Source organism: Dromaius novaehollandiae, chromosome 4 (genome assembly GCF_036370855.1).
Source record: "Dromaius novaehollandiae isolate bDroNov1 chromosome 4, bDroNov1.hap1, whole genome shotgun sequence".
NCBI lineage: Eukaryota > Metazoa > Chordata > Aves > Casuariiformes > Dromaiidae > Dromaius > Dromaius novaehollandiae.
The window spans coordinates 30,185,852-30,201,536 of record NC_088101.1 but is presented as its reverse complement, the minus strand read 5'-3'; the positions used below and the strand labels follow the sequence as shown (position 1 = coordinate 30,201,536).

At 41.5% G+C, this 15,685-nt stretch overlaps 2 protein-coding genes across 4 annotated transcripts in view; one reads left to right on the top strand and one right to left on the bottom strand.

Moving 5' to 3' along the window:
* The window catches only part of JADE1 (jade family PHD finger 1), a 170,220-nt gene extending 169,082 nt beyond the window's left edge, over positions 1–1,138 (bottom strand). For all 3 annotated transcript variants that reach the window (XM_064510693.1, XM_064510692.1, XM_064510696.1), the window contains exon 1: positions 696–1,138. The gene's annotated coding sequence lies outside the window, so the exon portion shown is untranslated. The remainder of the gene's footprint in view (positions 1–695) is intronic.
* A 160-nt stretch (positions 1,139–1,298) lies between these two features.
* PGRMC2 (progesterone receptor membrane component 2) lies at positions 1,299–13,964 on the top strand. Its single transcript, XM_064510708.1, has 3 exons — positions 1,299–1,744; positions 11,818–11,973; positions 12,739–13,964. Exons 1-3 carry the CDS (start codon positions 1,378–1,380, stop codon positions 12,834–12,836), a joined length of 621 nt encoding a protein of 206 aa, XP_064366778.1. The 5' UTR covers positions 1,299–1,377; the 3' UTR covers positions 12,837–13,964.
* Positions 13,965–15,685: the final 1,721 nt, after the last annotated feature.

Below are 15,685 nucleotides of genomic sequence, written 5' to 3'. Positions count from 1 at the left end.
ACTAGCTGAGAATCTAGATTAAACTAATCATTATACAGTGTGTTGAAAATGAAAAGTTTTATGTAAATGCTAAGCATTATTGGTGCTGTTTTCTACTAGGTTTTGTTTCTTGTGTTATCCACCTGCCTTTGTGAAGACATTTTCCTGCTTCTGTGACTGAGTCGTGAAATTGTGAATTATTTCTAAAGGCTGACGTTATTAGGAAGGGATGCTCCAACACCACATAGTTGTGTGAAGTAATAACTTTCATCAGGTCCAAAGCACTCCCTAGATCATGTTCCAACCCTAGTGAAGAGCAAATGAGGCTCCTTCTATTCTCTAGGGCCAGCTATACAATTGTAGAGTGGCTGTTCATCTGATGAGAGTCTGTTTTTTCTGTGAATACATTCACAAGACGAAAGTGTTAAATGCCGCCAAAGTCTTTGTTTTCTCTGTAGATAAAGACATGCTCTTATTGAGATGACTTAAACGCACCGTCTCCTTGAAAACCATAAAGCTTTCACAGCCATTATCGTGATATAACTAAGCAAACTCATTCCTGGGCACGGGTTGTGCTTAACAAGATATATTAAAATAAAACGCCACCTATGTGCTGCCACGGCTGGATTTTACAGCACAAAGAGTAACTAGTGGCTTAGCCTGCTATTAGCAATCATCCCGTTTTGTGGCAGCAGAAAATGGAAGGGCATATTTACCCCAGGCAGCGAAGCACACCAAGCAGATCCTGGAGCAAGCTTTCCCTCCAAGCCCGGCTGCTGTGTCATCTCGGGCACACTTGCGCTCACCCAAACACACTGCTTTCGGCAGCAAACCCGGGACCGCTGCGCAAACCTCTGCGCAGACGTGTCACTTGCTCAGCAACCGCTGCGCGGGCGCTGCACGACGTGGCGGCACCGCCGGCCTCCGACCCCTTCCCCCGCGGCGAGAGGCACGGCGGCTCTAGGGCGCTGCCCTCAGAGCCTGCCGGGCGCCGGGCCGAGCCCCACCAGCCCGCCGCCGCCGCTTTTATTACCGCGGCGCCTTGCCGCGCGGAAGGGGAGGAGGGGGGGGTCTGCGGCAGGCCAGGAGGCTCGCGCCACCTGCCTCGACCGTTGGGCGGCCGGTGCGGCGCTTACGCCGCGCGGGCGGGGGGGAGGGGCGGCGGCGGTGCGCGCGCGCTCGCGGCAGCAGCGCCTCTCGCGAGCGGAGGCCGTTGGGCGGGCGGGGCGCGCCCGCTGCCGATTCGCCCGCGGGGCGCGAGGCTGCCGAGGGCGGCGCCTCCCCGCGCGGGCCCTATGGGGAGCGGGGAGTGGCGGCGGCGGGCGGAGCGCGCCTGGCGTCTCCCCGGGGCCCCGGCTGGGCGGAGCCGGCGGTCGGGCAGGCGCTGGCCTGGCAGTGATGGCGGACGATGGGGATGGGAAGCTAAGGACTGAGGGGAGCGGCGGCCTCGGGGACGGGGGCGTGGGGGTGGCGCCGGCCGGCGCGGCGGCGGCGGCGGTGGCGGGCGGCGAGATGCTGCTGAACGTGGGGCTGCTGGCGCTGGTGCTGCTGGCGGTCTACCGGCTCTACCTGCGCTGGGGCAGGCGGAGCGGGCCAGGGGGCGCGGCCCAGCAGAGCCAGGCCGCCGCTCTGCCGCGGATGAAGCGGCGGGATTTCTCCCTGGAGCAGCTGCGCGAGTTCGACGGGGCCCGCAACCCCCGCATCCTGCTGGCCGTCAACGGCAAAGTCTTCGACGTGACCAAAGGCAGCAAGTTCTACGGGCCCGGTGAGCGCCCGGCGCGGCGGGGCGGGGGACCCCTCGCGAGAGCCGCCCGCAGCGGGCGGTGAGCGCGGGGCGGCGCTGCTGGTGGGGGCGGCAGCCGCTGCGGCCGTGGCGGGGGGTTTCGGCGAGGCCCGCCCGCGTTTCGGCGCCGGCGGCCTCGCTCGGGCCCTCGCCGGCGCCCCGCCGCGGTGCCCGCTGGCCGCCTTCGCCCGCGGGAAGCGGGCGTGCGCGCCGCGACCCGGCCCCGGGCGCCGAGGCCCGCAGCCGCCCAGCGGCCCTGCTTGCCCGCGCCGTAACTGTAGTTTTCAGTAGGCGATCCAAGGCGGGCCTCGGTCCGCGTTCAGGATTTCGTCATGCATCCAGTTTTACGTTTGTCTACGTTTGGGCGTGCGGGATTTAATTTTGTTTTTCTCTGTCTCTTCTAGTAGGTTTCCCAAGTGCAGCTGAGCAGTGCTTCCTTCACTCTAGCTCTTATGGTTCAGGAAAGAATAAAGAAAGCTGATTACTTATCTAAAGGTGCAACTGACATACAGAGTATAAATTTTGATCTGGATTAAGGCTAGCAAGAGAGTTCAGGGACTGATACGTTGGTACCATCTAGAAGTGTGCAGAAATCAACCTCATCTCTTAAATAGAAAGATGGACTATGCACTTCTTTGGATCTGAAAAGTGTGCTTCAAAGGTTCTGAAACGTGTGCTTCAAAGGCAAGGTTGGGTTTCCATATTCACGCTGTACATTGCTTATTGCAAGAGAATATGCTGTGGTTTCATGGTGGTCTTAATAACAAGGTGGATACGTTACGAGTAAGCATTGTGTTCAGATCCGATGCCAATGGAAATGAGGGTTATGACTGCTGATAATCTTCTTCCTTAAACAATGGTGGTTTGGAAAATTTGATCCAATCAAATCATGCAGGCATTTTCATAGTAGGTGTGACAAGTGTTTTTGTATGAGGGGTGGAAGAGAGAAAGGATAACTCTCCCCCCTCCTCCCCCCCAGAGTACTTTGAGTTTGTTTTTTTTTAAAAAAACAATAAGTGTGCGTTACTAAAGGAAAAACACAAAACTGAAGTGTTACAAGTCTCTGGTTCTTACCAGGGGAGTGGCACGCAGTTGTACAGTTGTACTAGGCTAGTACTTAGTAACTGTTGTTACCCCCAATGTAAAGTTTGTGATGCCATCTCTGCTATCAGTTACAGAGATTCAAACTGCCATAATTGAATCAAAATGTTTTTCTGACTGGGTACTGTAAAAATTCAGACTGGAGTCTGAACTACTTTGCTATACCTTGTCTTTGTTTATTGGCCAGTAAAGCTGAGCATATGCAGTCTGGTATGCTGTAGTTTTCATGACACTTAATTGGGTTAGTTCTTTTGTCTCGCTTGTTTTAGGGATTTTTTTTAAACTGAGAACTCTCTTCTGATACAAAATACAGGTAGTGTGTATGCTACATGAAACTTAAACATCAGTTAGTTGACCGATTGCTTCATAAACTACTCCATGAAATAATTTAGGACCATCATCTAAATGTGGATTTTAATTTTTTGTGTATCAAACATAGTATCATCACTGGTTCACATCCTCAACCTCTGGAGTCTTATTACTGTGAAGAAACTAAAGCTTTATATTCTAGGACATCAGACTGCTTTTTGATTACCGGAAGCAGCTGGTTTCCCTTAAGCAGTGCTTTCAGCTTTTCGTGGAGAAGGACAAAGTCACTTTTTTTACACAGTAGTGAAAGATGACCTTTTTATAACAGAACTGACATAATCTTCTTCTGTCAGGTTTCTGTTACTTGGGCCTGTGAACATCAGGATAGCGATGCTTAACTTGAAACAGAAGTTTTTCTGTAGGTTAAGCGGATGGCATGTGTGATTTCTACCAAAGGTGTATTTTTTTTGAATCAAGCTGAGCATGGTTTGCCTATGCAGAGGCATGTCAGGAAGTATTTTCTTGCAACCATTTTCTGGCTTAAAAAAAAAAAAAAGCCAATAGATGCTTTGCAGGCCTTAAAAAACCTGAAGAGAGTTAGGTGGAAAAGTCTTCTTCAGGTGGTCAAGAACTTCTCAGAAAGACTTCACTCAGAGTAGCCAGATGTCCACAGAACTTCTCTCAGTAATTTTAGGCCTCATAGCTGGAGTATTGTGAGAGAAGTGCAAAGCATACAGACAAAGTCATGGCTAAATTCTGTTTAATGGAAGAAAGTTGAGAGTTTTGTTGACAGCACATGCTTGGACTGTGAGCCATTTGTACTTTGTGAAGGTACTGATGCGAAATAGTGCTTCAACTTTGAAGGCAGCAGCAGCAAATAGCGTTGGCTGAGGGCCCATTGTCAAATGTTGACTGCTGTGTTAATGTTGAATAATATGGCTGTCTCAGAAGGCTTCTGATGTCTTGAAAATTAAGGTCTGTTCCTTGCCCCGCGTAGGTTCCTCACCATAGTATTTTTCTGCTTATAGCACATGACTAAAAGTGACTTGAATTATCATCTAGTCCAGATTTTTGTCCAGCAGTGGAGAATCCATTACAGCCCCTGGAAAGCTTCTAATTTTATGACCTCTCTTGTTTTTCAGTTTCAAAATTTTTCATTTTTCTCATATTGTCATTTTTAAGCCTTCTACGATTTATACCATTGGTATCCTAATAGTTTTTGGTATGTCTAACACATTTCAAGTAAGAGTAAGGAAGTTGTATCACACTTTTAACTGTGCCTCCAAGAATCACATTAACAATTTAACTTACCTCACATTGAATTCTTTACATACTTTGATTACCAAGTTCTTTCCCCAGTTCATGTTTCCCAAGATAGCCCTGTGTCCTGCAAGTATACCCTTTGTTTCAAGACTTTGTATTTGTTTGTATTAAATACCATCTCTGTTTGTGCCCGGATGAGTAAGTGCTCTAGAATGCTTTGGTTGGAAATTAATTAAAATTAATTACCATTTCCTTTTCTTTATCATCTGCAAACTCTAAAAGAAGAAAAACAAACCATTACTGGCTCACTGTAAAATATAGCTTAGAACCAGAATTTTTAAGAATCTGTTTTTGGGCAATTTCCTCATCTAATCACATCTCATGATTCAGAGTCTAATGACTGATATATTTAGTGTGCTGTGTTGATTTTTATATCCTTATCACAAGAGATAGTTTTATTGTTTTACTTACTGTAATATTTAATTTCATGTTTGTTTGCATCAAGATTCCTGGTAGTATATTGATCAATAGAAGGGTATAGTAGGAGCTAAGTAACACTAGCAAATCTTAATATTTAGATTTTAAATCGGCATGCTCATTTAATGCTGTAAACAGAGTTTGATTCACTTGTCAAGTGCTTTGTGCTTTTATGAAAAGTATACAGCTTTGAGCATGACGGAGCAAGATTATAGGCAATCCAGTGTATGCAACTGGTCCACGTCACTTCTTGCTATGTTCTTAATTTTTCATGATCTAAAAAAAATCAATTTCCTGATTTCCCTTCCCCAGAATACATTGTCACTGTCAACTCATTTCTCATCCCACTTTTGTCCTTCAAAATGTCACTGAGATTTCCACTTCTTCTTTTTGCCAAGAGGACTAGGTTAGGTAGTAATATTTCCTTCATAAAAATTTCCAACATTAGTTCATTTTTCATGGGTGAAAACCTGTCTTTATTTTATGTTGCTAATCCAGTTGAGAACTAAGGTTTTTGATGCTAAATACACTGAAAAACTCTGTAGTAAAAAGCTGTCATTTTCTCCATCATTTGTATAAAAATAATCTGATGCTGCAAGACTTCCTTTTCAACTTACTGCTGTAAACTTTATTGTTTCTCTCTTTATTTAAAAGTCCTTACTCTAGATGGTATGGCTGCTTTTCAGTACTTCCTTTACCTGGTATATGGTTAGGGTGAAATGTTGCAGGGGGAACATTTTGTCTGGAGAGTTCTGCTAAGGGTGGCCTTATCTTAAAAACACAACAGGCTGAGGGCTTATAGATAAGTGTGGAGGGTAAGGTGGGGTGGCAGGAGGAAAATGCTTCCTGTAAGGTGTGGATCTTCTGTGGTTTCTTTTTTTTTTTGATGTTTGTCAGCTCTGTGGTGCCTGTGTAAAGGAGATGCCTCTCACTTGGGGATGTGGCTTTTCAAATAAAGTGTTTCTGGATGAAGGTGTGAAGTTCCTACCAGAACTACTAAAACTGTAAAAGGTTTAGCAATGCGTATTGAAGAGAGGCTGTTTCCATACCTCTGATTAAAGAGAAGAGTTCCCTTGCCAGGATGAAGGGGTTGTCTTAGGCACTCAGTCCATATTCACTGAGAGCAGGGGACAATACAGTGTTTCTGTGCAGGAAGATGCATCCTTCTGCTACCTTCACTGCTTCTACTCTGTGTCTGTCAGGTCTCTCTTCTTTTTTTTTTTTTCCTCTTTAACCTGACTATATTTCTTAAAACCCAAACAGTTGTGTGTCTGATAAAAGAAAAGGTCTGTCTGTCCAGGTAAGCCAGTAGTTTCTAGTTAAATCCTTCAAATTCCAGTCATCTGAGCTGTGAGGGACCTGATCAAGCAAATATGCTCAAGCATTGTTCCGATGAGGTTGTGACATCATTGTTAATGACATATGGACAAAGTTAAATGTCGCACAAAGACGTGTAGCTATCTTTTCATTTCATCAGAAGCCTGGCTGGCACTGCTTGCCTTATAATGGAATAATCTAGTGGTCAGAGCACTTCCCGCTAAAGGGAGATGTGCGACCTAGGTGCTCCTCAAGTTGGCAGTTGTCTTCCAGGAATCTCCTGACTACTGAACTACAGGCTCTTCTGGCAGCGCTCCCTGTCTGCTGCTTTAGTTGAAATTGGGTTGTTGGTTCTTGCACTGTTTCATAGAGTTAAAAAGGAAGCAAGCAAAAGTGAGAGTGAGGCTCTCCAGTCTTGTGCCTGAGAAGTCAGATTTAGACCCCTCTTTTTAAGCAGTTGCTGTTTTAGCATGTAATCTTTGTGACTCTCTCCTAAGAGCCCTTACTTTTCATGCAAGGTGTAACTTAAAATTGAGCCAGATCTCTTCCTTTCATATAAATCTGGAGCTGTACAGTTAAAATGATGTCACCTTGAATTCTGAGCGAGAAATGTTATTAGAAAGCTTCTGCTTTCAAGCTGTGCCTCAAAGTGGCTTTGTATAATCTGTGGCTTTTTCCTTCCTTCATAAAATAAACAGCAATAAACAAACACGTGTCAGTATTCGAATAAAAAAGTTTAAACAGGTAGTGGAGATTTTTTTCTGATTTGGAGTGGAAAAAGTAGATGAGATGGTAGAATAGTGTAACTGTCAATAATTTGGGGGCCCTTCTCCCTTTGTTCCTTTTAACTTGCATTAAAGGAGAGATTAGTCTTTATTCATGTCTTCAGCTTAAGGCATTTTGTCCATGTATTTATAAGCCCCAGATGAAAATGGGCATTATTTCCAGTGGCCATACCTAGCCCACAGATGCAGAGAACATTTAATGTGGTTTGCATATTTGGTGATTGCGTGGCGGTGCTTCTCGGCTACTTTCAGCATCTAAAGCTGGTTTAAAATTGAACCTTCTTAACGTGCGTGGCTTCTTCAAAGAACTCGCATCGATATTGTTAGGATGAATATAATTCTTATAGTATCACTTCATTAGATGTAAAGTCCATGTGCAACTATTTGTGGTGCAGTTCCCTGTACCAACAGTTGGAGCAATCTAAAATGCGGTGTGTGATGTTCAGCTGCAGTAGTGGTCTTGGAGCGATAGTCTACGATGTCCTGCAAAACTAGTATATAAGCTGAAATGGTCAGATATACTTCTCTCTACTCAATATGAACACCAGCATAGGTTTGGGAACTGCTGGTCAAATCAGTTGAACTGGAATTGAAACGCTTGCTGGTTCAAAGATCCAATTTAACATATTTTGGCCTTTACCTCTTTGGCAAGGTAGAAAAAAACAAGTGGCTAGAAACAGTGCTTCCAAATTCAACTTGGACAGCTTCATACCTTTCAAAGTTTTACTTGCAGTGCTTTAAGGTTAAACTCATTTCTCCTTGCCTGCTGTTTTTTAACGTATGTAAGCAAAGAGAAATTAAAGAGAACTATTTGAGAACCAGAACAGGGCTTGCAGGTACAGAAATCCTGTTCCTGACAGCAGGAATCGAAGAGGTATTTTTACTGGTGAGAGAGTCTTTGATTTTGTCAGTTCTCCAGCTGCCCAGTTCAGTTGTGAATAAAGATGAATGTCAGGCTAAAACACTATTTCAAATTCATCAGGCAGGCCAGTTTTTTAATTGGATCCTGAAACAAAGTTCAGAAGGATCTGTGTTTCTTGGTGTGCTAGCAGGTGCTAGCAGGTAGCAACAGCCCCTACTCTGAGGTCTTTATACTGGGGACAAGGCAGAAGTGTATAGATGTGGTGTTGTATGTGTGGAGATGTGTAGACAGATATCGAAGGTCTTGGTTTGAAATTTTTTGGATTGGTTTGAATTTAAGCTAAAACAAAGGTTAAATAACAAACTGTTTTAATATGCAACAGCAGTGATGGAAAGAAAAGGATTCTTCATGGAACAAAGTTTTCCTTGATGTAAGCCTAAAGTAAGCTCATAACTAAGTGTAGCCAAGTAACGTACAGCAGAAATGTGTTCTAATGTGTTAGATGCTTTCCTGACTTCTGTGTTGTTGCTGTAAGACGTGAAATAGGAGTGGGAAGATAATTTTTTATAATAAATAAGTAACTATGAAATAGCTCATTTGGGGGCATAGCAAAGGAAGCCCACTGAAATTTTGTGATGGAGTCTTGATTCTAGCTGGATTAAAAATTGATTTAGTATACACACCTATGATACTGACATCTCCTTTTACAATCTCTTTGGTATGTATGTCAGTGGTATAATCAATTATTTAGAACAGGAGCCAGCCTAAAGAGGTAGGCAGACAAAAGGAAATAAAAGAAGGACGAAGGGTAGGACTTGCAGACTAAATTGCATCTGGTCATAAAAGAAATCCGTAGGAGTACTTTTAGGATTGTGCTAGCATTTGCATGACAGGATAATGTTCTTAAATTGTATTTTCATCCTAGGGTTGATTCTTCTTTCCTGGATGATTCTTCAAGTTAAAGGAAATTTGATCTGCAAAATATCTTTTTAAGACTGTTGCACCACTATTTATATAAAAGCCAGCCTAGTAAATAACAAACTGGGGTTACAGCAAAAAACTGTGCCTGTAAAAATCGATCCTTTAAAACTGAACTGTATGTTCTGTATGAATGCAAAATACTCTACTTAATTTCTGGGTAAAGTATCCGAATGGGATCTTTAAATATTGCAGAAGTGGATTGCTTGTACTGAGATCTCTGAACTTCTGCTTTAGTAACCCTGTAGCTAGGGTGAAGACAGGTTTGTGCTTGCGCGCGCGCTCTCTCTCTTTCTCTCTTTTTCTTTTTTTTTTAAGAATCATAATTCAATATTTTGCCTTTTAGTAAAGGATGAAAGTGTATGTGGCACATCCTTAAATTACATTTGCAGAGCTGGAGTTTTAAGATGCTGTCTGCTAAGCCTGAAGGATGGTTTTTTACTAGTCAGCATTCTTGGCTTGATGGTTTCTCTCTAACTCGTGCATACTTTTGTGCTAAGCATGTTAGAATACTAATACTTAAAATCAATTTTAGAAAAGCCCCCAAATGTTCTAGTATATTTGCAGAAATTTTGCACCCATTAATGCAAACTGATAAATTCTAAAAGGCATTTATTTATGCTTTCAACTAAGTATGTTATTGAGATGGAAAGGTTTTCAGGGTTTGATACTGATAATGTAATTCTCTTTTTAATAGAAATAATTGGAATCAAGCTGGTGGACCAGGAGGTGGCATCTTAGCAGTTCATGTAAAACTACATAAAACGCTAAATACGGAGTTGATGGGGGGGGGCATGTGATCGTGTAATTTGGGTTAGCCAAAATTTTGAAAGCCTGTTACTCAAATAGCTAGTAATGTTTATGGAAACATTTTTTAAAACAATTTAGTGAAAGGAGAAATCTGGGACAAAACACTATTGGTGGGGAGGTTAGGTAGCAATTTACTGTTAGGGATTTACTGATTAATTATGTGCGGTCTTGGTAAGAACTGCTTATGGCTTTCTCATCCTGTGTTCTTGATTCAGAACATCAAAAAGTAGATCATTTCAATGATAGCTGTCTTGGAGTAAAGCAAGACTTTGTTTGAAGAAGCTCTATGTTATGATGCAAAGGGTGGACACCACTATCTCTTACCCTGTTTTAGGAGTAGTGAATGAGCAGGCTAAATGAATAGATTCAGTATCTGGTATAGGATCAGTTTCAGTCTCTGAATACAGTTTTTCAAATAAAAATCTAATTCAGGATGCAAATAGGAAAAACGGAGTTTACAGGCCTGCTTGACTTTGATTCTATTGAGTGCACAAATGTAGTCCCTGATCACTGAGGTAGTTACTGTGCTGCCACTCCTGGAGCTAAATGTCTGGAAGAATAAGCATAGAGAAGTTGTTAATCATTATGCTTGTCTCTCTTATGGCCGGATTCATTTGTACAGTGCAAGCTTTCAGATGATAGCTCTTTCTCAGATGTGTACTACTTGTTAAATTTTGCTTTTAAATTAGTTGGTTTATTTCTGGAGAGACAGGGGAATTGTTTTTGGCATACAACACGCCCTTCTGTTCTCAGGTTTGAGTATAGACAGTTTACAATACCAGGCACTCTGGGGCGGAGAGACGACACCAGTTCTGGTGAGGACGTAGTTTCTTCTAATCCACGTGGTACTCAGGTTCCCTACATCAGCAGTTCTTCCTGCTGCATTCAGCCTCTGTCTCAACCCTGAAGTGAATGCCAGCAAGAGCAGATAGGTGTGGTGGCTGGAACAAGCGGCTTCGGAGGAAGCCAGCCTCCCTGAATGATTTCCTGTGGCTTGTCCTGGTGCAGAAGTCATCTGAGGTGCTACAGCAGGCAATAGAGGGGGTGAAGGACAGTGTGTTTCCACTTGCTTGGGTTCATTCTTGCCCATGGGTGCTGCCTTTCCTTCAGGCTGATGGCCACTGTCGTCTGCTGAGAGGTAAGCCAGAGAAGGGTTCTGGCCTATTTATCTTCATTTAGTGACCCCTCTTTGTAATGCCTGGGGTGCTTCCCTGTCACTTTGCTGCTGTAGTTAGTGAAGACACTTTTGTTGTTGTTGTTGTTTTTTTTTTAAATCACGTTGAATTAAGGTATTTGTTTTTAGGTCAAGAAAATTTAAAATAACAATATGCTTGGAGCTTTTTAGACTAACTAAATTTGGGAAAACCAGTTAACAATCTCATCCCGAAGTCATTGGTCTGCAAATCATGCTACTGTCTTCGTAGCAATATTTGACAGGCATTACTCAAAATTTCATTAGCCTATTTGTGCTGCTTTGGGCCAGTCAGAAAGCACAAAGTATAGTTGCTTTGAATTTCTAACAAGCTAGATTTGCACAGTTTTTCAAGAACAATACGGGAGAGGTGTATGGGTGAGCTGCTGCCCTAAAAAAAATGAGGAAAACCAATCACAAGGTAACTTCCACAGAAGAAATGCATCAAAGACTTACTTATTGTCTGTCACATATGTAGAAAGTTATGGTTGTTCTGTAAGTAAAATGAAAATTTTAACTAGCACTTTAAGTTCTATTAATTGATAAAATTTAATGGATTTCTAATTAAGATATCTATACAGTTTGGTTCTATTTATGCCTGACTTACAAACATTTTATGTTTTGTTTAATAGAAGAGGGTTTCTTTTGAACTCCAGCCTCCAGTCCCTTTGGAATTTACATCAACTGACTTGCATGAAATGACAGGGGTTTTTCCAGATATCCATTCAGACCTATTTTCCTGGTTCTGCTTCCCTCAGCAGACTTGCCTCCTAGTGATGCTTAAGATTGAATTGCAGTTTTGTTGAATGTTGAACAGCCGTGCTGTTGAAACTACTGCTGTTCCTATCACTGCAGAAGTATGGGATTTTTAATGTATGGCTTCAGCAGACTATAAAGAAGTGAGAGATCAGTCACCATAAACAAAGACTTGAAGGTATCAATTTTGTCTTTTTGTTTTCAGAGGGTCCATATGGAATATTTGCTGGCAGAGATGCCTCCAGGGGACTAGCAACTTTCTGTCTAGATAAAGATGCACTCAGAGATGAATATGATGACCTATCGGACTTAAATGCTGTACAGATGGAAAGTGTTAGAGAGTGGGAAATGCAATTTAAAGGTAACTTCTTAAATTAGCAGAACATCTTTAGTTTAAGGAAATACTGTTCGCAAAAACGACTAATTTGGGTTTGTGGCATCTTTTAAAGAAATATTAACTTTGCTCTGCCATAATTTTAATGTTATTTAACTTTCTTAGCAAAAAGCCAGGGATTTGAGGCCTGCCTTCTTTGGAAAGGATTTCATTATACTTCATTTTGCTTTTTCCATCCTTTTAGCTTTATCTGAGAAAGCTGTGCTCTTCTCAGCTGTTTCAGTGTAGATTCACTCTTGAATCTCAGTATAGCTTAGTCTCTGGAATTCCTGCTCACAAGTTGTTGGCTTTGGATTCCAGCTGAATTAAGATTAGGACTTAAGAGTTGTTTTGGTGTGAAGCGTTGAATGAGTTTGTCTTGAAATAATTTCTAAAAGGCATAGAAGTATGTCTCTGGAGGGAGGGGGAACACTTCTTCATTTTAACTGAAATCAAAACAGGTTGAGGGAATTTGTGCTGGGTTTATTAGGAGAATTTTCAGCCACTGGGTAATAAAGCTTCACTGACTAGTGGTGGGAGAATTGAAACAAAGTACTGAGAGTAGATAAGGTAGGAGCAGAAATGGTATCATCAGGATTGTTTTAGGCTGAGCTTGCTGAAAAAACTGCCATTGACTTCACTGATTCAGATTCAGAACCTTAGTGTGTAGAGGAAGAGCATTTTTCAGCAGTGCAGACTAACTAGCAAATGCAGCTGTATTTGATTGTAATGGAATCGTAAAATCTCTTTCAGAAAAATACGACTACGTAGGTAGACTCCTAAAACCAGGGGAAGAACCATCAGAATATACAGATGAGGAAGATACCAAGGATCACACTAAACAGGAATGAACTTTGTAAACAACCAAAGTCAGGGGCCTTCGGAACTGCAACCTCTTATTCCCCATCACAGAATGTCCTGCATCTTTGGGTACAGTTCATCTGCTGCGAAAAACATTCAACAGGTTTTGTACAAGGAAAATAACATACTCACAAATGAAGATTTGAATACTAGACATTATTTGTGCTGCCAAAGTTTTTTGTTGCAGTTGATTTGTAATGTCTGGTAAGGCTTCATTAAAGAAGAGGGGCCAGGGTTTAAAGGCAAAAACGCTATTCCTTTTTATCAGTAAGCTGAAGCCTTCAAATAGTATATATTACAAGCTCTCTAAAGACATGAGTCTTGAAGCTCAGTGAAAGATTTGAATCTTGTTTCATGTGTGTCTTCTCCTTCAGCATTAAAGAAAGATGTACTCACGTACATCAGTATCAGTAGGTTAGACTACTGAAACTGGTGTTAAAATGTGAGTTTCCAATTTTGTTTTGTATGTGGGCGTTAGTAGCCCTGGCAGAATACTTCAGTTCTCCTAGAGAAGTCCATGTAGATTAGGATGGGGTTAAAATTCATCCTTTTCTCAAAAGGATTGGGTAAAACTATTATTTCCTCTGCAACAATTATTATCTGAAGCCTGCCTCCTCCTCCCTGCCCTTTCCTGTTCTCTAAATCAAATCAAATATTAATTGTGCCTTATTTCACTTACATACACTTGAATTGTTTTAAGGGAAAGCCCCCAAAATGTGGCTTCATAGTCACTACAAGCAGCATTGAGACTGAAGTTAGAATGTTCTGTTGACTGGAAAACCTTGATATCATTCTGTGTATAGAATGTAAAAGAGGAATACTCAGTGTTACTGCCATATGTTAATACTACATATACTTAAATTAGCATTGTGATGGCCAAACGCATACTCCCATGCTTCTTTTTAAGTAATTAAAAAAAATAAATAAAAGTCACCCTTCCTCCTCTTCCAGAAGCTGCCTAACTTTTGGGAGCATAGCCTTCACACCCCTGTAGAGTGAAGGGGTGTGCGCGCGTGTGTATGTGTGCGTGTCTGTCTGAATGCAAGACTTCGGAGGGATTATTTCTGCAGATATTGTAAATATGAGTACCATTTTAATAAAGCATGTACAATACCAAATGTGCTGTCAGACTTTATGTAGAAGCTGTTGAGCAGAGCTAGAATATCATGCAATACTAAGTAAGGGAAAAAAACTTTTGGATATGAAACATCCACTGCTATTAATATGATACACAGCCCTACTGTTATTTTTCCTTTAAAGTCCCAGCTTTTGAAGAACCTTGAAGACTTACTCAGGTAAGCTCTGTTTAAAGGAATAAACCTATACCAGAGCATTTATGGTGAAAAAACTTCAGTCGTTGTAAATACGGCAGAAGCGTTTTAGAAAATGGTTTAAGATACAGTAAAAGGAAGTTGTCCTGTGTTATCTATGGTATTGGAAGTATTATCAAGTATTACGTTGTTTAATACTAACTGCATAAGAACTTTGTTCTTCAGTCTCTGGCAGCATGCACCAAAATTACAGTCTAATTTTCAAAGACAACTTGATTTACGGATTAAAAGTGTAGCATTAGCAGAGTCTCTGCAGAAACGTAGAAGTAGTACAAAAGAGCACTCAGGAATGAAGTACAAAGGATTCAGAAAAAGGAAAGAGCAGGTAAACATGACTTGTTGTAAGAGACTACTACCATCTTCCACTTCAGCAGGAGTCTTTTCTTTAAAATGCCAGGCCAACCTCTAGCTGAGTGGGAAAGCCAGAGTGAAGAATGTTGGTACAGTTTGTCTGAATGGAAATGAAATCCAAATTTCTATTCTTGTGAAAATACTTATCACTCTGCATAGATACTAGAAATATGAAATGCATAATTTCGGAATGTGCAAATGCAACTGCCCCATTTAATTAAAATAACAGGGTCTTATGTGACAGAAACAAGTAATCTCTGTGGGTTTTTTTCCTTTTTTTCACGTGTTCCGTAGATGAATTTGACTTTTGTAAGATATTTTGATTGCTTAGTTGTAAAGAAGGGCTGTTAGGGCTGGGGGGACAGGAGGATACAATAGCATTCAACTTAAAACATTTCTTGTGGCACAGGAATACTGGAGATAGATATACACACATGTATCACTAACATTGTAGAAATGTCACTGTCTGTTTTGCTAAATCCATAACTATACCATTAAGTTCATGGCTTACAGCTTTATGGCGTGTATTTGTACCTTTGCTTGCAGATTTCACCTGTGATAAGTCTACAGTAACAGATTTCTGTATATACATTTTGTTGAACTGTAAAATTCCAGGAACCACTTCCTTTTTATTACTATTTGACTGAAACAGCTTTATATTGATGTATATGAAACACTTTTAAAATAATCTTCCTGTGAATCACTTGTAAATAACATGCCCTGTGTGTATTAAGTTATCTCCCCTGCATATCCAAGTTTGAAATAGCCTATTAAAGCAGAAGAAATTTCAGAACTGTAGCCCCTTCCACAGAAGCTATGTTACACTTGTATATTCTTTTACAGACTGAACAGTCCAGTTAAGTATGTGGCTATTCCGTTACTTATATTCAGTAAAGCACTGATTTCTACTTAAGTCACATACTTTATTAACTGAGCATTGACTCCATGCCAAAACTTCTGTTTGCACTTTGATACTGTAATAAGCACATGCTAATAATCCAACTCTGCTGAAATACTGGGCATGTTAGCATAACTTAACCACAAAAAAAGATGGTGTCAGAACCATGGAAGTGACCATGAGATAATGAGCAGTTTTCCTACACAGGATAGTAGCTAGCAGTGTTTAGGCACTAGCTCTCTACTTGGATGTTTCACTG

Bases quoted from the DNA above. Each gene is read 5' to 3' on its own strand.
- PGRMC2 (XM_064510708.1), top strand. From the start codon at position 1,378: ATGGCGGACGATGGGGATGGGAAGCTAAGGACTGAGGGGAGCGGCGGC. The intron at 1,745-11,817 runs GTGAGCGCCCGG...TTTTGTTTTCAG, and splicing joins CAGCAAGTTCTACGGGCCCG to AGGGTCCATATGGAATATTT. The intron at 11,974-12,738 runs GTAACTTCTTAA...AATCTCTTTCAG, and splicing joins GTGGGAAATGCAATTTAAAG to AAAAATACGACTACGTAGGT.